Consider the following 22,786-nt stretch of genomic DNA (forward strand, 5'->3'; position numbering starts at 1 on the left):
TCATGTACTATGAAGCCACTTACAGAGAATTCGAGACAAACATGATTTGAGACTTTACACAGCCATCAGCGTACTGCTGAATTTTCTAGGGCCCAAAGTCAAAAGGAAACACAATCAGCCTTATATTATCCTTCAGATTTCTTTCTGTCACTGAAGACACATTTTCCCCACAGGATCATCTAGAAGGAGTCATTGTTGGGATGGCAGGTGGACGAGTAATTTGGTCTCCAAACAAATGGCTGTCTGAGCAGCTCAGAGCACTATTTTGACTTGTTTTGGGGGTTTTGCAGATACATAACCAGCAGTATTCTATTTTATTGAACTCCTGTTATGTATCAGGCATCGTACCTGGTGATTTATTTCATTTAATTGTAACGTTCCTGCTCTATAGCTATTACTTTCCTTGTTTTTCAGGTGAGGAAATTGAAATTCAGAGAAATAACTTGATGAATTTCGGCAGCTGTCGGTACTCAGATTGCTAAAAATAATTGACATCTAGATAAGTGGATTGTTGATTTACATTTTGCGGGTGTATGTGTTTGAGTATGTAGTTCCTTTTTTTGGAAAGCAAAAAGAAAAGAGAAGAGACTGGCAGGCCTTCTGCTCACTGTCTGACTGGGAATGCGGTCACTTTGGAGGAGACTGGCTTGTGTGGGCCATGGTTCGCGACGCGCCTTCTTACCCATGCCATGTGTCCGTGACTGTTGTGCCGTTGTTCTCCTCGCTCACTGCCAGCTCTGAAGTTTGTTCTTTTAATTTCAATACAGAGAGAGAAGGAGCACCAGGAGGAGAAAAGCACTCTGATCAGGAACGCCGTGAAGGGTGAAGCCAGTGAAAGAAGGGCTATGATAACCCCTGCTCTCCGAGAAGCCCTTACTAAACAAGGTGAGGACCATCAGGAGGCGCTGTCACTGGACCGCCCTCCCGAGCGCTCTCATTTCATACCCCAGTGAGGAGCGTGAAATAGGGAGGGAGGGAAGAAGGCCCAGTGGCCCTGTCACCGTGGCGGCCGGAGCTGTCGCGGCAGCCCCCTCTCGTTCCTGTAGAAGGATCCCCTTGTGCGCTGGCTGCGGGCCAGCACATTTCCCCCGTGCTTCGTTTCCTGGGATGTTAGCATCAGCGTGGCTCTGGCACAGAGACGGAAAATGCCATCACCGGCCTCTTCACAGATCGTCGTTTGTTAAGGGAAAATTATTAAATGCAGAAAAGAAGCTTCTATCGATATTAGGCTGGGTCAATTAGAAATATTTTACGTAGAAGTGTATTTGGGTTTTTGTGGTCCTAACTCATCAAGGAGGCCTTACTTGAGAACAAATAATACTGATTTCCTGTAGAAGAAGAGTGGTCAGTTGGGAGTGAGTGGACTGACTTCCTTCCCTCACTCCATCTTTCTGTGTTTATTGAGACCCTTTTGTGTGATAGTCCTGGCCATGCAGAAGAACTTAAGATGCAGTATCTTCTTCAAGGAGCCACCAGCCTATTAGAGGAGACAGACAAGGATATTCAGATCATACATATATTTGTATGTATATAATATATATGTATAGTCTGCCTTTTTTTTTTTTTTTTTTTTTTTCAACGTTTTTTATTTTTATTTTTTGGGACAGAGAGAGACAGAGCATGAACGGGGGAGGGGCAGAGAGAGAGGGAGACACAGAATCGGAAACAGGCTCCAGGCTCCGAGCCATCAGCCCGGAGCCCGACGCGGGGCTCGAACTCACGGACCGCGAGATCGTGACCTGGCTGAAGTCGGACGCTTAACCGACTGCGCCACCCAGGCGCCCCGTATAGTCTGCCTTTTAACAAGGGTATTCAGACAGTTTAAACTGATTTCATGATAGGTTTACGTTTCTCATGTAGCCATTTGTTTTCTGCTTGTCTTGTGTTCTTTGATTTCCTTTTCCCAGTTTCTGCCTCCTTTAGATTAAGTTGTTTTTTTAAATTTTTTTTAATGTTTATTTATTTTTGAGAGAGACAGAGACAGAGACAGAGACAGAGCATGAGTGGGGAAGGGGCAGAGAGAGAGGGAGACACAGAATCCGAAGCAGGCTCCAGGCTCTGAGCTGTCAGCACAGAGCCCGATGTGGGGCTCGAACCCACGGACCAGGAGATCATGACCTGACCCGAAGTCAGATGCTTAACTCACTGAGCCACCCAGGTGCCCCTAGATTATGTTTTTATGATTCTGTTTTACCTCCTCGTTGGCTTGTTAGTTATAGCACTGTATTGGTATTTAGTGATGGTTCGAGGTGTTACACATATCTCTTGATCATATCACAGTGTATCTTTGAGTGATTAAGACGCCACTTCATGTCCAGTGGAAGAAGCTGCAGTAACACACTTGTGTTTTCCCCTTGTCAACCTCCATGCAATCATTATCATACATTTTACTTCTATGTATCTTAGAGGCCTATACTACGTTGTTATTATTTTAGTTTAAGTAGTCAATTATCTGTTAATTTTGACTTAATTAGATGTAATTAGAAACAATCTTACATACTGACTCATATAGGTACCACTTAAAAAAAATTTTTTTTGGGGGGTGCCTGGGTGGCTCAGTAGCCCTGACTTGGGCTCAGGTCATGGTCTCCTGGTTTGTGAGTTCAAACCCCACATTGGGCTCTGTGCTGACAACTCAGAGCCTGGAGCCTGCTTCGGATTCTGTGTCTCCCTCTCTCTCCGCCCCTCCCCTGCTCACGCTCTGTCTCTTTCTCTCTCTCTCTCTCTCTCAAAAATAAATAAACAAACCAAAAATATAAATAAAAAAATAAAAAATTTTAAAATGTTTATTTTTGAGAGAGAGAGAGACAGAGCATGAGCAGGGGATGGTCGGGTGGGGGTGGGGGGGAAGACACAGAATCTGAAGCAGGCTCCAGGCTCCAACCTGTCAGCATGGAGCCCAACGTGGGGCTTGAACTCATGAGCCATGAGATCATGGCCTGACTGAAGTCAGAGACCGACTGAGCCATCCAGGTGCCCCTGTAGATAGCACTTTTGTTGGTGTTTTTCTTCCTTTGCGTAGATGTGTGTTCTCTCTGACAGCCTTTTCCTTCTGCCTGAAGGGCTTCATGTAGCGTTTCGTGTTGTGTGGGTGTGTTGGTGCTGAATTATTTCAGTTTTTGTGTATCTGAAAAAGACTTTATTTTGCCCTCATCTTTGAAGGATATTATTTGATGCATGTGGAATCATAGGTTGATGACTTTTTTTCTTACGGCGCTTTGAAGGTGTTCCACTTTGCTCCCATTGCTTCTGATGAGACCTGTGTTGTCATCTGTTGTTTGTTCCTTTGAAAGTAATGTTTTTAGCCCCTGGCACTCTGAAGATTTTCTATTTTCTCTTAATTACGGATTTTGAGCAATTTAATGATAACGTGTTTCAACGTAGTTTTCTTCATGTTGCTTTTACTTGGGATTTGTTGAGCTTCCTGGTTCTGTGGATTTATAGTTTTAATCAAATTTGGACAGATTTTGGCCATTATCTCTTCAGGTATTTTTTCTGTCACTCCCTCTGTCTTCTCTTCCTTGGGGACTTCAATTACATGAATTTGACCTACAGCTCACTGATACTATTTTCATTATTTTTTAAAATTCTTTGTTCGGGGCACCTGGGTGGCTCAGTTGGGTCATGATTCGCCATTTGTGGGTTCAGGCCCTGTGTCAGGCTCTGGGCTGACAGCTTGGTGCCTGGAGCCTGCTTTGGATTCTGTGTCTCCCTCTCTCTCTGCCCCTCCCCTGTTCACACTCTGTCTCTCAAAAATAAATAAATGTTAAAGACAATTTAAAAAACATTCTTTTTTCTGTTCTACTTTTCATTTTAGGATAGCTTCTATTGCTATGTCTTCAGGTATAATTTAGTAATCTTCTCTAATGTCTAATCTTCCATTAATTGTATCCAGTGTTTTTTTCAGCTTTGACATTACAGTTTTTATCTCTAGAAATTCAGTGTTGGCCTTTTTCTATTCTCCATGTCTCTACTTAACTTTTTGAGCCCACGAATTACAGTTAGACAACTGTTTTAATGTAATTCTAACATCTGTGTCATTTCTGGGTCAGTTTGGTTGCTGGATTATTTTTTCATTGGTCATGTTGCATGCTTGGTTAATCTTTGATTGGATGCCAGGTCTAATTTTACCTTATTGGGTGCTAGATATTTTTGTGTTCCTATAAAACATTCTTGAGCTTTGTTCTAGGATGAAGAGCAGTTACTTGGAAACAAGTTTGAGCCTTTTAATCTGGCTTTTATGACTTGTTAAGTGAGACCAGAGCTGACTCAGAATATGGCTAATTACTTATGACTATTGGGGCAAAACACTTCTGTGTACTCTGCCTTGTGAATCTTAAGCTTCTGACTGGTGTGAATAGACACAGTTCCCAGCTGGCTGTGAGCACCAGGCGCACCTCCAGTCCTTTAAGATGGTTCTTTCCCATTCTTGGTTAGCTTTTCTCTCACGTATGCATGAAGCATTACTCAGGCAGAATTTCTAGGAATCCTCTACAGATTCTTGAGTTTAATCTCTGTGTAGCTTTTGACTCTCTGGTACTCAGCTCTGCAAACTCTAGCTGTGTGGGCTCCCCAACTCTTGCTTCCACGTCCTCAACTCCGAGAAAATACCCAGCCGTGTGTGCGTTGCCTCTCCCTGCCACACAGCCTGGAAACTTTGAAGGGCAGTAAGCTCTGGGCATGGCAGGGCTTGCCTCCTGTGTTTTCTGTCTTCTCTGGGATTATTGTCCCTTGTTGCCTGGTGTTTCATGTCTTGGAACTGTTCATATATTTTGTCCATTTTTGGCGTTTCAGGTGGGAGAGTAAATCCTCCGTGACTTTATCTTGGTTAGAACTGTGCAGTGTGATTTCTAGCAGCTGCGTACCATTGGCTTATCTTGGCGTTGTGGTCTGTCCATCCTGTACTCAGCAGTTTTTCTCATACCTTCCTCAATGCAAAATTTTATAAAACCCTATGTATCTTGGAAGAGAAGGATGTAAAGACACTAATAGAGTGTAGGAATCCAAAAGAAGAACTGGAATTTTCTGTAGGAATCTCTTAAATGCTTATTCTGCATCTGAGATTAGCTGTCCAGTTGCACTCTGTTCTGTCTTCATATAGATAAGCGGTGTTTTGTTTATTTCTATGCAAGATATTTACATAAATGTGGAAGTGGGTAAAAGACAAAGCCCAGTAGAGACTTATAATCCAAATTGACATTGTTCCATTAATCATCACACTCTGAATATGGATATTTAACCAGCCACGGATCCACTTCTGCCATCATCCAGACTATATTTCTCCATTTGCCTCATTTGTCTGCAAGTCAAGAGTCTTTTTATACAAGAGACTCATAATTGTGGCTTATTACTTGAAGCCTTGTGAGAAACTTCATTAAGTGCTTTCTGAAATCAGAATGTTCTACTTGTTTGCTCTACTAGTTTATTAAAAAAGGAAATGTGATTACTTCGGCATGGCTTTTCCATGCTTCTCATATCTTCTGTAGCTCATGAATTTTAAATGCTAGGTTGTGGGACTGGTCCTGAGAATTCACGTTGGGTTATGGTTCCTGGAATTTTGTTTTTCCTCTTCTTGGGGCAGTATTTCTTTATTTTTATTTCTTTCTTTCTTTATTAAAAATTTTTTTTAGATGTTTATTTTTGAGAGAGAGACACAGAGAGAAAGAGAGACAGAGAGAGAGACAGAGCATGACTGGGGGAGGAACAGAGAGAGAGGGACACACAGAATCCAAAGCAAGCTCCAGGCTCTGAGCTGTCAGCACAGAGCCCGACGCGGGGCTCCGAACCTGTAAACCACGAGATCATGACCTGAGCTGAAGTCGGAGGCTTAACCGACTGAGTCACCCAGGCGCCCCTAGATACATAAACATTTTACGTTGTTTTATCATCCTGGTGATTTCAACTGTTAATGTTTTCTGCCATTGGGTTGTTGCCTACCATTATGTAGAAAAGAAGAATGATTTTGTTAAGTTTTATAATTGCCATTTTTAAAAAGTTTATTATTTATTTTGAGAGAGAGTGCATGTGCACACATGTGAATGGGGGAGGGGCAGAGAGGTGGGGAGAGAAAATCCCACACAGCCTCTGCACTGTCAGCACAGAGCCGGATGTGGGGCTTGATCCCACAAACCTTGAGATCATGACCTGAGCTGAGATCAGGAGTTGGATGCTTAATCGACAGAGCCACCCAGGCGCCTTTTAATCACCTTTTAATATGAGGCTTTGAATCAGTTCAATTTTATGTTCCTTGTTTTTCTGTTCAGGTTATCAGTTGATTGGGAGCCATTCTGGGGTGAAGCTTTGCAGATGGACAAAGGTATTTGTTTTTATTTAAATATTATTTCTGTTTTATGCAACTTTTCTATGGCTGTTCTATGTAGCCAATGAATTTTACCATTTTAAAGGTATAATTTACATTTAATGTAATGATTTTGACTGAATTTGTTAAATGAGTTCAACCTGTATTGATGGATATAAAAAACCCTTGTCTACCACCTAAATTAAGATATATATAGGCCGTTTTTCTCCTCCTGATAAGTTCACTTGTATTTATTTCTAGCCAGTAGTCCCTCCCCATCAGCCAGGACATAGTTGTTCTAGTTGCTGTCACTGGTTTAGTTTTGCTTGTTCTAGAATTTCATATGAATGGAATCATAATGTGTATTTTTCTGCAGGTGGATTTTTAAACACAACATAATGTTTCTCAGATTCCTCTATGTTGTAGTAAATTTCAGTAGTTTTATTCATTTTTATTGCTGAGTCCTGTTCAACACAATGAACATACCACAGGTTTGAATCTGTTGATAGACACTGGGTTGCTTTCAGGTTTTGGCTATTCCAAGTAAAACTTCTGTGAACATTCTTATGTAGCATTTTGTTATGAATGTATGTGTCAGTTTCCTTTGGGTATATCCCCAGGAGTGGAATTGCTAGGTCACAAGGTAGGTATGAAACTCCCAATCTGTTTTCAGTGTGGCCGTATTATTTTATACTTGGATTGGCAATTTATGAAAGTTCCAGGTGGAACATTTTCTCACTATTCTGTGGTATTGAAAATCTTTTTTAATTTAGCCATTCTGATGTGTGTGCAGTGGTATCAGTGTGGGTTTTTTTTTTTTTTTTTTGAGCTTTTTTTATTTTATTGTTTTCAATATATGAAATTTATTGTCAAATTGCTTTCCATACAACATCCAGTGCTCATCCCAAAAGGTGCCCTCCTCAATACCCATCACCCACCCTCCCCTCCCTCCCACCCCCCATCAACCCTCAGTTTGTTCTCAGTTTTTAAGAGTCTCTTATGCTTTGGCTCTCTCCCACTCTAACCTCTTTTTTTTTTTTTTTTCCTTCCCCACCCCCATGGGTTTCTGTTAAGTTTCTCAGGATCCACATAAGAAAGAAAACGTATGGTATCTGTCTTTCTCTGTATGACTTATTTCAGTTAGCATAACACTCTCCAGTTCCATCCACGTTGCTACAAAAGGCCATATTTCATTCTTTCTCATTGTCAAGTAGTATTCCATTGTATATATAAACCACAATTTCTTTATCCATTCATCAGTTGATGGACATTTAGGCTCTTTCCATAATTTGGCTATTGTTGAAAGTGCTGCTATAAACATTGGGGTACAAGTGCCCCTATGCCTCAGCACTCCTGTATCCCTTGGGTAAATTCCTAGCAGTGCTATTGCTGGGTCATAGGGTAGGTCTATTTTTAATTTTCTGAGGAACCTCCACACTGTTTTCCAGAGTGGCTGCACCAGTTTGCATTCCCACCAACAGTGCGAGAGGGTTCCCGTTTCTCCACATCCTCGCCAGCATCTATAGTCTCCTGATTTGTTCATTTTGGCCACTCTGACTGCCATGAGGTGATATCTCAGTGTGGTTTTGATTTGTATTTCCCTGATGAGGAGCGACGTTGAGTATCTTTTCATGTGCCTGTTGGCCATCCGGTTGTCTTCTTTAGAGAAGTGTCTATTCATGTTTTCTGCCCATTTCTTCACTGGGTTATTTGTTTTTCGGGATCAGTGTGGTTTTAATTTGCATTTTGCTGACGACTACTGATGATGAGGCATGACTTTTCATGTGCCTGTTGGCTGTTCATACGTGTGAAGTGTCTGTTCACATCTTTTGCCCAAATTAGGTTATTTGACTTTATGTTGTTGATTTGTTGGTGTTCTTCATATATTGTGGAAATGAGTCTTTTGCCCAGTATTCATTGTGAATATTTTCTAATAATCTGTGGCTTCCTTTTTTCATTTCCCTAATGGTATCTTTTAAAGTTTTAAGTTTGGATAAGTCCAATTTATCTTTTTTTTCCCTCTTTTTAATGGTTAGCATTCTTTGTATATTAAGAAATCTTTGCCAACTCAGGGTCACTGTTTTTTATGAAAGCTTCATACATAGTTTTAACTTTTATGTTTAGGTCTTTGACTTCATCGTGATCTGATTTTTATGAATGGCATGAGGTAAAGGTCAAGATTCATTCCTCTCCTGTCCCCCATGTGGATATTCAGGTGTTTCAGTACCATTTGTTGAAAAGACTTTCCCTTTACCATTGAATTACTTTAGGCCTTTGTAGAATACCAGTCATGTGTCTACGGGTAGGCCTATTTCTGGACTCCTTACTCTGTTCCATTGATCTGTTTGTTTATCCTCATGCCAATACCACATTGTCTTGATAATTGTAGCTTTGTAATAAGTCTGAAATTAGGCAGTATAAGTTCTCTTTGTTTGTGTATTTATTTATTTATTTCCAAGAGTTTCCACTCTTCCGGGTCCTTTGCATTTCCATATAAATTTTAGAATCAGCCTGTGAATTTCTATTTTATGTTTGTTCTGGTTCCTTAGATTCTGAATTTGTCTATTTGGCATTCATTCATCACAGGGCCAGTTATATTAACTATTTTCTTATTTTGTATTTGTTTTTTAAGTTTTTTAAGTTTATTTATTTATTTGAGAGAGATGGAGACAGCATGAGTGGGGAAGGGGCAGAGAGAGAGGGAGAGAGAATCCCAAGCAGGTTCTGAACGGTCAGCACAGAGCCAAATGCGGGGCTCGAACTCAGGAAACTGTGAGAGATCAGGACCTGAGCTGAAACCAAGAGCTGGACGCTTAACCAACTGAGCCACCCAGGTGCCTCATTTTGTAGTCTTGATGCTCTGACTTTTGAGGGCCTTACAGACCTGGGGAGAAACTGTCCCTCCCAGGGCTAGCTAATTCCTAAAGACAATAATAGCTTGCCTTGAGTTTGCCAACCAACCAATCCTGAATCTGTAGCCTTCAGTTACCTCCTTATCTCACTCACACACCATGCCAATATCTTCCCCACTCTGTATTATCCCAGGGCCAGGTACTGGACAACTAGTGACAGTGCTATAGCCTGAATTATTCAGACAAACCAATGCTGCATTGTTCACCCTGTCTTGCCTGCCTTTCCCAAGGGATCCCCAGTAAAAGCTCTGGCCTAGGCTTTCCCCTCTCTCCTTGCTCTGTCTACTGAACAAACCTGCTAGTCCTCTGTTACCCTGTGTGGTGGGGGTGCACTCTTGTCTTGGGAAATGTAAGCAAGATATTCTTTCACTGGCATTGGCCTCTCCAGGTTGGTACTCACTTCCATAAGTTAAAATCCCATGGGAACAAATAAGATGGCATTTTAAAATAGCTTTATTGAGATATAATTTACCTATCACACAACTCCCACACTTTAAAGTGTACAGTTGAGTGGGTTTTAGTATATTCACAGGGCTTTGCTACCATTATCACAATCTAATTTTAGAACATTTTTGTCCCCTCTGAAAGATGTCATGTACCCACTAACGGTCCACCTTCATTCACACTTCTCCTCCCCCCCCGAAGCATCATTAATCTACTTATTATCTCTGTGAATTCCCCTAACCTGGACGTTCGTACATGATGTGACCTTTTGTGTTGGCTTCTCTCATTTAGCATAATGTTTTTAAGGCACATCCGTGTGATAATACAGATCAATATTCCATTCCTTTTTATGGCCAGTAGTATTCCATGTGTAGATATATCCCATTTGTTGTTGTCCATCATTTGATGGACATTTGGTTTGCTTCCCCTTTTTGGTTATTATGAATTACGCTTCTACGGACATTATTATACGTGCAGGTTTTCGTGTGGATGTGTTTTTATGTGCTTTGGTTATAGGCCTACGAGTGGAATTTGTGGGTCGTGGTAATTATGTTTAAATCGTTTGAGGGACTGCAAAACTGAGCGTATTTTCTGTTTCCACCTGCAGCGTACAAGGGTTCCAGTTCCTCCACAACCTGCTAATGTTTGTTGTTGTCTGTCTTTTGCATTATAGCCATCCTAGTGGGTGTGAGATTGTTACCCTATAGTGATTTTGATTTGCATTTGCATTTCCATTAATGGGAAACATTGTTGACTATGTTTACTTCTTGGCCTTTTGTGAATCTTTGGAGAAATGTCTGTTCAAATTCTTTGCCATTTTAACATTGGGTTAACAGCGCTTGTAAGAGCTGTTTATATATACTGGATACTGGTTCTTAATCACGTGGATGGTTTGACTCTCCTGCCACTGTTTGTGGCCGTGTCACCAGGAGCTGAGTCTCTGCAGGCCTCCAGCAACTTGGCTCCCGATGTCGCAGTGGCTCCATTGCTATCTTCCCGGCCTTTTTCCAGCCTGTCCTATCCCCATAACGAGTGTTCCCCACAAAGAGCCACTCTTGTTGAGGTTTTGGTTAGCTCAGACCTGACCGTTCTAAATAAACCAGGCTTTCTTCTCCAGGCATGCTTGACTTTTTTTATATTCTTTATTCCTGTTCTTACAAATTTCTGTCCTCAGTTCACACTACTACCTCCTGATGTCTGTCTCGTACTTTCCATTTCTCTGTGTCCTGTCCATCATGACTCCTGCCTCTTCTAGAACCAGCCTTTAACGGTGTGCTCTCTTGTTCTTGGCAAGGAAGCATGCTTCTGGCTTCATCTTTCTCTTGGAATGCCCCTGCCCTCACTGCCATAATCCACAGTTGACCTCTGCTTGGTGCCTCAGTGCCTTGCTGGCCCTCCCTAAGAGGGAGGCTGCTTCTGCAGCCCCCGTTGTTTTCGGAGTATCCTGTCCGCTCACTATTTCCCTGAGCATGCTTTCAGTGCCATTGGTCCCCTAGGCCTTTTGCTGTTGTTGATTAGTATTTGAGAAACTCTTACTTTTTTTCACCACTATTTTTCTGCCTTCACCCTTTGGGGCATGAACATGCTGATGACACTTCTGGCACCTTAGTCACTCAACATACTGTTGTGCTCAACTTTTTTTTTTTTTTTTTTTAACCCTTTTAACATCCAGTATTTGTCTCTTCTAATCCAGTGATTTTCAGTGATGTCAGACTCAATGCCTTCTGCTTATAACCAGCATTTTACAACATCCCTTTTACTACTGCTAGATTAAGTTTACGGATTTACAAATATAGTTTCACATACATAATTTAAAAAGTGTTCTGCTCTAGCTGTAATGTAAGGAGAGACAAGAGGAAGTACTTTGTATTAAAATGGTTTGTATTTCTGTATAAAATGCTCAGGCACTACGCCATTCGAAGGCACTGTGGGACAGGCACTGCTCGCACCTGCTTGTGATGGACGACTTTGCAGTTAAGAGAGACAAACAGATTAGAAGTTATTCTGTACAAGAAGTAAAAACAAGCCAGACTTATGTAGGTATAATAACAGCAAGAGGGCAGTAACCCTAATTGAAGTAAGGCCAACAGGCCAAGCAATTACACATTATCAAACTGGAAAAATGAGAAAGTAGGATGTGCTCGCAAATGGGTGGTGTTTCGCTTATAACCGTTGACTCAGAAAAATCTTTTATGTTGCAACTTGGGAGGAGGAGAGATGGATTGTCATAGAAAATACTTATCTTCTGCCTTGAAATTCCACATCTTGTTGAGATCCACATTCTGTCTTTCATTTGTAATGAAACCTTGGAGGCCATACCTTTAAGTGACAATAGGACCAGAGGATGGACTGGAGAGGCAGAAATGGTAGTGCGAGTGGCCAACAGGTGTGGTAGACCTCTGGTGACAGTTTCTGAGTAAGATTTTGAAATGGCAGGCAATCCCCCCAAGACAAGTTCAGTTTCAAATAATTATTGCAAGATAGATACCTTGTCCTTATGTTATAAAAATTAACAATATAACGACTGTAATAATTTTATTATTTTTTTTCTTATTTTTACTTTTTGAGAGAGAAAAGAGAGAGCACATGCGTGCGTGAGTAGGGGGAGGGGCAGAGGGAGAGAGAGAGAGGGAGAGAATCTTAAGCAGACTCCACGCTCAGCACGGAGCCTGACGTGGGGCTCAATCTAATGATCCCTTAGTCCCCCAACTGGGATCATGACTCGAGCTGAAATCAAGAGTTGGACGCTTAACCAGCTGAGTTACCCAGGTGCCCCAGAATGACTAATAATTTTAAAACAGCTTTGATTAGTGAGAATCTTGCATTTCATATGTCTGTTAATTAAATATCTGGTTCTAAGTCTACCAAAAGCATCTTGAATCTCCCCTGTAATGTATTTGGAGGTGGTACCTACAAATACAACACAGATACAGGTATTTGCTCATGACTTAAATACTAGAAAACAGCATTATTTTCATGGTTTTTCAAAATGGTGAAATTTCTTGGAGAAAGTTTTACATAAAAGAAAGTGTTTTCTTTAATTTACATGATAGCTGCATTCCTGGAAAATTTCGTATCTGGTACAATTGTGCAGGAAATACTTTATTAGCAAGATGAAGTTGGAATCTATGCTCAGATAATTATAATCAGATTTTTCACAAGTATGGAGGTCTGGTGAATCATTTGAAAGGAAGTGGAGACTTTTTTTTTTTTTTTTCTCATGGGATTTATCCTGAGCATTGCAGGAGATGTGAAACCCTTGGCCCCACCTGCTTATTGCTAGTAGTCAGATTTCCATACCCTCATTGGGTGGTGTCGGTCCCATTGAGAATGCCTGCCCCAATCCATTTTCATTGCCACCTTCCCAAGTTCACGTTGTCCTCTTGAACATTGCAGCTGGTTTTTTTCCCCTTCTAGTACCAGCTTCTAGTGAATCCCCAACTCTGTCTCCCCTGTCCAATTTATCTGACATTAGCTTGGTTAACCTCTGAAGTATACTTCTCCTCTAGCTACTCCCTTCCCAGAAACTTATAGTGGCTCTCCATTACCTCTTACTCAACATGTCAATTTGGATGTGTAATAGGCATCTTGAACTTTAACATGTCAAAAATGGAATTATTGATTTTCTCTCCTAAATCTGTTCCCCTCAGTCTTCATTCTGTCAATTAATGGCAACTGTATCGTTTGCTCAGGCCAAAAACCTGGGAGTCATTTTTACTCTTCTGTTTTTTTTCCCCCCTCCCACATCTATTCCATGAGCAAATTTTCTTTTCAGAATATATCCAGAATGTGATTACTTTCCCCGCTTATACTACCTTTGTCCAAGTCTCTGTCATATATTCCTTACACTATTTCAGAGATGTGAGTGCTTGTTCTGGTTCCACTCTTGTCTGTTCCCCACACAGAAGCCAGATAGATCAGATCCTGTCACTTTTTGCCCAGAACTTCCAGGGGTTCCCATCTGACTCAGAATAAAAGCCCGAGTCCTTATCACGGCCTCCAAGGCCTTGTGTGATCTGGTCTTCCATGCTTTAGTCCAGCCATGCTAGCCCTCTTGCTGGTCCCTGAATGCACCGAGTCCAGACTCCTCCCAAGCTTTCTGGCCTCTGTCTCTTAGATCTCTGCTCAGAGAGTTTCTATCACAGCGACTTAGGCTGCTTGGAATTTCTCAGTCGCTCTTATTACCATTTACTAGATGGTACCTTTGTTTATTATCTGTCTCCTCCCTTCTCCTCTCAGCCCCTCCCCAACCTGAGAGTCCTTGTTTTTCTTTCCAATACCAAGAATAGAGTCTGGCATGTAATAATTGCTTAGTAAACATTTGTTGGATCAAACAATTAGTGTGATAGAGGCCTGAACCGAGAAAGAGCCTACTTAGTGTAGTTCTGATCCACTTGTTCAACATCGTTTTTCTGCTGTAATCTCCCTACGTTGTGTGCTGCTTCTCTCCCCTGCTGTAATCTCCACCTGACCAAATCCTGCCCATCTGTGTCGGCCAGGAAAACAGAAAGCACCCTGGGTATTTTAGCAAGAACAGATTTAATAAAGTAAATTAACTAAACGTTTACAAAGCTGTTGAAAGGCCTGCGGTAGTGAAGGTCAGAGAGAATTGCTTCCGGCTTTGAGGAAATCGAAAGTGCTGGGCTCACAGGACGCTGCCTTGAGTGACCTGAGCTGCTGCAGCATTAAGGCGGATGTTTCCCAGGAGCCCACTCTGAAGCCGCTGCAGACTTGATGTTCGCTGTATGCCCTTGTGTTTGCCAGCCGCTGCCAGAGAGGGACCACAGTCTCTCCTTTTTAGTCTTCTGAATCTTGTATAAATGCCTCTCGTTGGTGGCGTTCCTTCAGACAAGGGAGTCTGAGAAGAAGTGTCGTAGGGCGTCTAGCCCCTGCTTAGACAGGTAGGCGTGGGAGCGAGTATTGTACTGTCTACCTCTTTGGATGTTCAGCATCTATATATACCCTCTGCCCGCAGTTACTTTTTCCAACAATAATGTAAACAAAACATTTGCTTCTGCCTAATCTGTTGCAGCCACTACTCATGCAAGGGAGGATGTATGTATTCATTCACTCTGTTCTTTAAAAGGGAGAACGCTCTTTTGAGACCCTCTACCTAGGGATGAAATCATAAGGTTACCTACCACCGACGCATCCCTGTAAGTAATTGGAGAAGAGAAAGATACATATGCATAGATACAAGTATCCTCACTTGCACCTGTTCCCTGTTGGTATTTATAACTTTCTTCTTCCATTAGGCAGGTCACATGTCCTTTGTGCTCAATGAATGCCTCGATGTGATGGTTCCTTAACAAGTGGGTGATCCAGTCTGTCAGTGAAGAGTTTGGGCCAGTAGTGGGCCCTCCGGTACTCTTGTCTTAAGTTTACTGATGTCCATGAGTCTGAAGAGATGCCCCAGAAATCCCCTTGGTTCCTGACAAAATTCTTGTTTCTATGGCATGAGGAGCTCAAAGGAGCCAGGTGATAGTGTTAACGGTTAAAAACTATGGGGGTGCCTGGGTGGCTCAGTCAGTTAAGCGTCTGACTTCGGTTCAGGTCATGATCTTACAGTTTGTGAGTTCGAGCCCTGCATTGGGCTCTGCTGTCTGCACAGAGCCTGCTTCAGATCCTCTGTCTCCCTGTCCCTCCCCTGCTTGTGCACACTCTCTCTCAAAAATAAACGTTAAAAAAACCCAACAACTGTGAAAAGTGTGCTGCTTTCTCTTACTTACAAGCTAACAGCCTAGCAGAGTTGCATAGATGTTGGCAGAGGACACAGAGTTCCTGGGTCAAAGGCAAAGCATAGCAGGCAGTTTGAATGTCATGTTGGTTCCCTTGTCCCCCAAGTGCTAGGAGTTTGATGTGGAAATGGGCCCGAGGGAACCCTGGATGTCAGATTTATGTCTGGCAGACAAGTCTGCCTTCTATCCTGAAGGGAGATACTCTAGCTTCCAAGGCTGTTTGCTCTACAGACATTCTTTGAAAGCATGGCCTGGAACTAAAGCTGATCTAAGAGGTGCAGAACCACCATTGAGGGTTGTCCATTAACACAGCTTCCTTGGAATCTGGTGGAAGCATTCTTCCCTTGAGAACCTGTAAACTGGAGTCAGTGTTCAAGGGATGGAAGGCAGCAATGCAGTGAGTGATGTATTGATGGTGATAGAGGAGATATCCACCTCTTTAGCTCTCTCCAATAGGACTTCTCTGCAGTGATGGGAATGTTCTGGATCTGCACTATACAGTGCAACATACTAACTGTGTACCTCACACCTAATACTTCATACCTAACCGCGTACCTGCCTGACATGAAACTGACACATGCGGCTTTTGAACACTTGAAATGTGGCTGATGTGACTAAGGGAGAATTGAATTATAAGTGTTATTTAATTTTAATTCATTTAAACTTAAATAGCCACACATGGCTAGTAGCTACTGTACTGGATAGTGGAGTTCCAGGCCTTTTGCTCATCTTTCATAACTACCTAAGGAAGCTTTTCTTGTTTTCCATGATGGGAAGTGACTTTGACTACTGTTGATTCCAAAGCTGTTTTTCTGCATCTCTGAAAGCAGTTATCAGTGTCTTCTTCATATTACAAATGTTATGCTTATGTCTTATTGCCTGCCCCATTGAAATGTATGTTCTGATTCATTTTATTTTTATTTAAAAAATTGTTTTAAATGTTTATTTATTTTTGAGGGCGAGAGAGGGTGGAGGGTGGGGGAGGGGCAGAGAGAGAGAGAGAGAGAGAGAGAGAGAGAGAGACAGAAAACAGAAGCAGGCTCCAGGCTCTGAGCTGTCAGCAGAGAGCCTGACCCGGGGCTCTCAAACCCACAAACCGTGAGATTGTGACCTGAGCTGAAGTTGGACACTTAACCGACTGAGCCACCCTGGTGCCCATGTTCTGATTTATTTTTAAAAAAATCATTTATTATTGTAGAAACACTGTGTGTTGTAGAAAATGAAAATATTTAGAGAAATAAAAATAAAGTGAAACGTATTTCCAACATAGTCTCTGCACTAACACCTTAATACATAAGCTTTCTTTGTATATATATATTCATTTTAACCTGAATGGGATCAGACTGTATATACAATGAGATCATACTGTTTTATAACCTGGTTTTTCCTGGCAGTGAATCTCTAGTTTTCAGTAAATCTTTGTCTCATCTAATACCCCGAACATATTCATATTTCCTGAATTAGCCCCCAAATGACCATTATAACTGGTTAATCTTCACATTTCCTCTGTTTTTGTCTGTTGTCACTTTTGTAAACAAGTCTAGTATTTTTTTTTTTTTTTTTAAAGGACACTGACTTCTTTAGGCCAGTTTTGTACAATATCCAACCTTCCAGATTTATCTAGTGTTTCTTTGTCTTTTTGGGCATATTTCCTTATTCCCAATATTTCTTGTAAAGGAGAAACTGCATTGAAAGGCTTGATTGATATTTAATACTTTTGATTATATACTACAAGTCACGTTGATTGCATTCATTAATACATATCAGTAGACGTGATATCTGGTTGACCTAACATTAATGATGCTAATATTGACCACTGAAACAGGATAATGACAGTCTACTCTCCTTTTTATTGTTATGTTTTTCTCCTTGCTGCTAGAACTTTGGCATTATTAAGACCTAAAGCTTCCCCACTAATAATGAAATAGCAGAGAAATTAAGAAAACATTTACAATCATACCAAGAGGAGTAAATACCTAGGAATAAACTCCAAGGAGGTAAAAGACCTGTAGCCTGAAAACTAAAACATTGATGAAAGAAATTGAAGAGGACACAAACAAATGGAAAGCTAGCTATTCCATGCTCATGTGTTGGAAAAACACATGATGTTAAGATGTCCATACTACCCAAAGCAACGTACAGATTTAATGCTGTCCCTATCAAAATACCAACAGCATTTTAAATAGAACTTGAAGAAAAAAATCTCAGAATTTGTATGGAACCACAAAAGACCCTGAATAGCCAAAGCAATCTTAAAAAAGAAGAACAGAACTGGAGGTATCACAATTCCAGATTTTAAGACGTACTACATCAAAGCAGTATGGTACCAGCACAAAAATAAACACATGGATCAATGGAACAGAATAGAAAGCCCAGAAATAAACCCATGATTATATGGTCAATTAATCTTTGACAAAGGAGGCAAGACTCTGCAATGGAAAAAAGACAGTCTCATCAACAAATGGTGCTATGAAAACTAGACAACTACATGCAAAAGAATGAAACTTGACTACCTTCCTTTTTTTTAAAAAAATTGGGGGGTGGGCAGAGAGAGGGGGACAGAGGATCTGAGGCAGGCTCTACGCTGACAGCAGCAGAACTGATGTGAGGCTTGAACTCACGAACCGCAAGATCGTGACCTGAGCCAAAGCCTGACGCTCAACCGACTGAGCCACCTGGGTGCCCCTCAACTACTTTCTTATACCACACACAAAAGTGCACTCAAAATGGATTAAAGACCTAACTTTGAGACAGAAAACCATCAAAACCTACAGGAGAAGACAGGCAGCAACTTCTTTGACCTCGGCCGCAGCAGCTTCTTACTAGACACGTCTCTGGAGACAAGGGAAACAAAAGCAAAAATAAACTGTTGGGCCTACATCAAAATAGAAGGTTTTTGCACAACAAAGGAAACAACAAAACCAAAAGCATACTGAATGGGAGGAAAAAATTTGCAAATGACATATCTGAAAAAGGGTTAGTATCCCAAATATATAAAGAACTTATACAGCTAAAAGATACCCCCAATAATCCATTTAAAAATTAGGCAGAAGACATGAACAGTCATTTCTCCAAAGAAGACATCCAGATGGGGAACAGACACATGCAAAGTTGCTCATCATCGCTCATTATCAGGGGAATGCAAATCAAAACCACAATGAGATATCACCTCACACCTGTCAGAATGGCTAAACTAAAAAACGCAAGAAATAGGTGTTGGTGAGGATGTGGAGAAAAAGGGAACCATCTTGTGCTGTTGGTGGGAATGCAAACTGGCGTAGCCACTGTGGAAAACAGTATGGAGGGTCCTCAGAAAAGTAAAACTAGAATTACCATATGATCCAGTAATTGCAGTACTGGGTATTTACCCAAAGAATACAAAAACACTAATTTGAAAAGCTGTTTGCACCCTTATGTTTATTGCAGTGTTATTTACAATAGTCAAATTATGGAAACAACTTAAGCGTCCATCCACAGATGAATGAGAAAGAAGTGGTATGTGTGTGTACACACACACACACACACACACACACGCACACAGGAATATTACACAGCCATAAAAAGGAATAAATCTTGCCATTTGCAACCACATAGATGGATCTAGAAGGTGTACTGCTAAGTGATGATTTCCCTCATGTGGAGTTTAAGAAGCAAAATGGACAAATTAAAAAAGAGGCAAACGAAAAACATGCTTAAATACAGAGAATGAACTGGTGGTTGCCAGAGGGAAATGGGTGAAATAGGAGAAGGGTTAAAAGTACACTTACCATGATGAGAACTGAACAATGACTGTTGAATCACAATATGGTACACCTGAAACTAATATAATACTGTATATTAATTATAGTGGCATTAAAAATTAATAAGTAAAAAAAATCCTGACTCCTGTCAACTATTAAGCTGCGGTTCGCTTTTTTTCTTTAACACCAATTGATAGTACTTGGCTGGGGCAGTACGTGATTAGATTTTGTAAAATATTTTCAATTCTGTTATTTCTTCTGTGTTTATTAACTAGCATTATTCTTTTTTTTTTTTTTTTACTAGCATTATTCTTTAAAGAAGAAAATTTTTATTATTAACTACAGATATTTGGTTACTCTGAAATACTGTTCCAGTTGGCGAGCAGGATACATGTTTAATTCTTTCTCTGTAGTTACCAGGTTTCAAAGTGGATGTTATTTTATTAGCTGCCTCAGATGGCAATGAATTTTCTTCTCTGTTTTGTAATCTCATTATGTAGTGATGTATTTTCATCAGTTCAACCCATCGTAGTCATTTTATTGATCCTAAATGTCACAGTTTGGTTGGTGGGAACTTTTCTAGTTGACTCCTGCATCTTCCCCCCCCCCCCCCCTTCTTAGTTAAAATATTTTTAATATTAATTGAAGTATAATTGACCTACGAGAAATTGTATGCGAAGTATACAATTTGTGAATTTTGGCCTATGGGTGTATTAGTGAGAATACACATCAAAATCAAGGTAATGAACAGCCCCCAGATTTCCTTGTGCTTCTTTGTAATCCATCTATCTCTTTATTTCTATCTCCAGGAAACCACTGATTTGCTTTCTGTCTCTGCATATAAAATTTATATTTTCTAGAATTTAATATAGTTATGCAATATGTTCTCTTTTTGATCTGGCTTCATTCATTTGGCATCGTTATTGATGTTCTTCCATGTTTCTGTGTGAATCAATACTTCATTTCTTGCTGAATATATTCCGTGGTGTAGATAGGCTGCCATTTATTCATTTACTTGTTAATGGACAATGGATTGTTTCTAGTTTTTTGTTACTGTGTTTGCTCATATAAAGTCAGTGCTATGAACATTCATGTACAGTCTTTGGACTTAACACTCATTTTTCTTGGGTGTACACCTTGGAGTAGAATTGCTTAAACCCATGTTTAGCTTTTGTAGACATTATGAGTAGTTTTCCAAAGTGGTTGAACTCTCATTCCAACATTAGTTTTCAGTTAATTTCTTTCATTTTGTAATTGTATCACTTTTTTCCCTTCAACAAAATCCTTGATTTTTTTTTATATTGACAAGATTACTTATTGCTGGGAACCTACAATGGTGGTTCTTAAAATGTGATCTGCAGACCCTTGGGTGTCCCAGAGGTCAATACTGTTTTCATAATAAAACTGTGATGTCATTTGTCTTTTTTGCTGTGTGGACATTTGCATTAATGGTGCAAAAGCAATGTTGGTTAAAAAGGCCGACCCCTCAGTATGAATTAAGGCAATATACCAAACTGTACTAAGTAGTCAAAGTGCATTCACTCTGGTTTTTTTTTTTTTTTTTTAATGTCAGTTATACTTAAGAATTACCTTGATGAAGTTGCAGAAATTATTTAAAAACATCTCTACCTGTGACTATCTGTCTTTTTAATATTTTGAAGAATATCTAAAGAGTATTTAATATCTGAAGAATATTAAATGAAGAAATGGCAAGTATGTGTAAAGCACTTTTGTTGTGTACCAAAGTATACAGTTGTCTTTTTGTTTTGTTTTTTTAATGTTTATTTTTGAGAAAGAGAGAGAGACCGAGTGCTAGCGGGGGAGGGGCAGAGAGCAAAGGGGACACAGAATCCAAAGCAGGCTCCAGGCTCTGAGCTGTCAGCACAGAGCCTGATGTGGGGTTCAAACCCACAAACTACAAGGTCTTGACCTGAGCCAAAGTTGGACGCTTAATCGACTGAGCCACCCAGACGCCCCTACAGTTGTCTTTAGGAAAACATTTTTGCAGTTAGGTTGTAAGTTGCTGTGTTCATGGAATGCCATTTTAATGTACAAAAACAATGAAGTATGGTTATTCAGGCTTAGGTATGTGGCCAATATATATACATATATTTTAATAACCAAAGTCAGCCTGACACTTCAAGGAAAACCACTGAAAGTAGTTATTGCCAGTAATAAAGTTGAGCTTTAAAAAGGCAAAGTAGAATTTTGGAAAACTTGTATTAGTTGCCATAAGTTTGGCAGCCTCCCAATACTTGAAGAGTTTAGTGATGAGATCAGTTGTGATTTTAAAAAGTGTGATTTTTAAAATATTATACAATGAAATGTGTCAGTATTTGGAAGATCTGCATAACTTTGTGAACCAGTGTTTTTCAATACGTGATGTTATAAAATAAAATTCAAAGTGCAAGGTAGACAAATGTATTTTAATGTAACAAAACATGAAAAGTTCATTAGTATGTTTTCAGATTCCATAATGCAGTTAATATTTAATGAAACTTGTGGACTTTTGGTTTAGTATTAGAGTAGAACGTTTACAATTTTCTGAAAAGGCTATTAAAATACTGCTTTTTTCCAGCTGCATATCTGTCTGAGGCTGGGTTTTGTTCATATACCATAACCAAAATAACATATCACAACAGTTGGAATATAGAAACATCTATAAGAATCCAACTGTTTTATGCTTTTTTTTTTTTTTTTGATCTTGGAAAATATATTTTTCATAAAACCATGCTATTGTGTTAACACGTGATGGGCTTGTAATGATCGTAATTGAAATACTAAGAAATATTTTAAACATTTCTTGGTTCTAATTTCTTTTATGTAAATATTGATTGATATAAACCACACAAATGAAAGTTCTTTAGGGTCCTCCATAATTTTGAAGAGGAGAAATAGATTCATTGTAGCTCCTTCTGTCAATAGAATGCATCCCATTAAGAGCATACATTCCAAATGTGTGTTCTAAAGTTCTTTGCAATAAATTGTATATCTGTGTGACTATGGTGGTGATTTGTTATTTCTTAATATATTTCCATTTGATTTCAATGTAAAGAATTTTAAAAATTTATTTGTGTTTTTGAATAGTCTAGAAAGCTTTTATGTTTTCTAAGGTAAGAACTTTAGGGTTTTATAAAAAATACATACAATGAAGTCAGAATCATTCATTTTTCCTCTAAATCACTTAGCACAGAATATGGTGATTGTGTATTAAGTAAACATATCTTAAATATCTAAAATCAGAATATTTGCCTGTCTACCCAGAGAGCTGCAGTAATCACCATATATTAAAAGGATTTTGTTATAATAAGCCAAAAATTGATCTAGAGCTATTAGCGGTTATATTGAGTGTGAAAGCTCTTTGAAAACTAATAAATTATGATGTGAAGAATTTTTGCCTTCAGGCTTGGAGTGAACATAATTGGTATAAATGATGTAGGAGTCTATTAACTGGGCAACCCTCAGTGAACCATGACTCCCAATAGTCACACTCTTGCAATCCTCTCTCACAAGGACTCTAGGCTTGGCCATTGGACCTGCTTGGGCTGTTGGGCTGTGAGCAAGCACAGTGCAAGTGGAGGCCTGATAGGTGCTTGGACATCGAGGCTTCTCCTTTTGGAAGGCTTCCTCCGAGAACCCAGCTGTTGTGCTCTA

General features: G+C 40.0%; 1 protein-coding gene across 1 annotated transcript in view; it reads left to right on the top strand.

Moving 5' to 3' along the window:
* Positions 1 to 22,786, top strand: part of LOC125928480 (S-adenosyl-L-methionine-dependent tRNA 4-demethylwyosine synthase TYW1) — a 212,648-nt gene that overhangs the window by 32,789 nt on the left and 157,073 nt on the right. The window contains exons 8-9 of the mRNA XM_049639186.1: positions 768 to 885; positions 6,264 to 6,316. Coding sequence (XP_049495143.1) covers positions 768 to 885; positions 6,264 to 6,316 — 171 coding nt within the window. The remainder of the gene's footprint in view (positions 1 to 767; positions 886 to 6,263; positions 6,317 to 22,786) is intronic.

Source organism: Panthera uncia, chromosome E3 (assembly GCF_023721935.1).
Source record: "Panthera uncia isolate 11264 chromosome E3, Puncia_PCG_1.0, whole genome shotgun sequence".
NCBI lineage: Eukaryota > Metazoa > Chordata > Mammalia > Carnivora > Felidae > Panthera > Panthera uncia.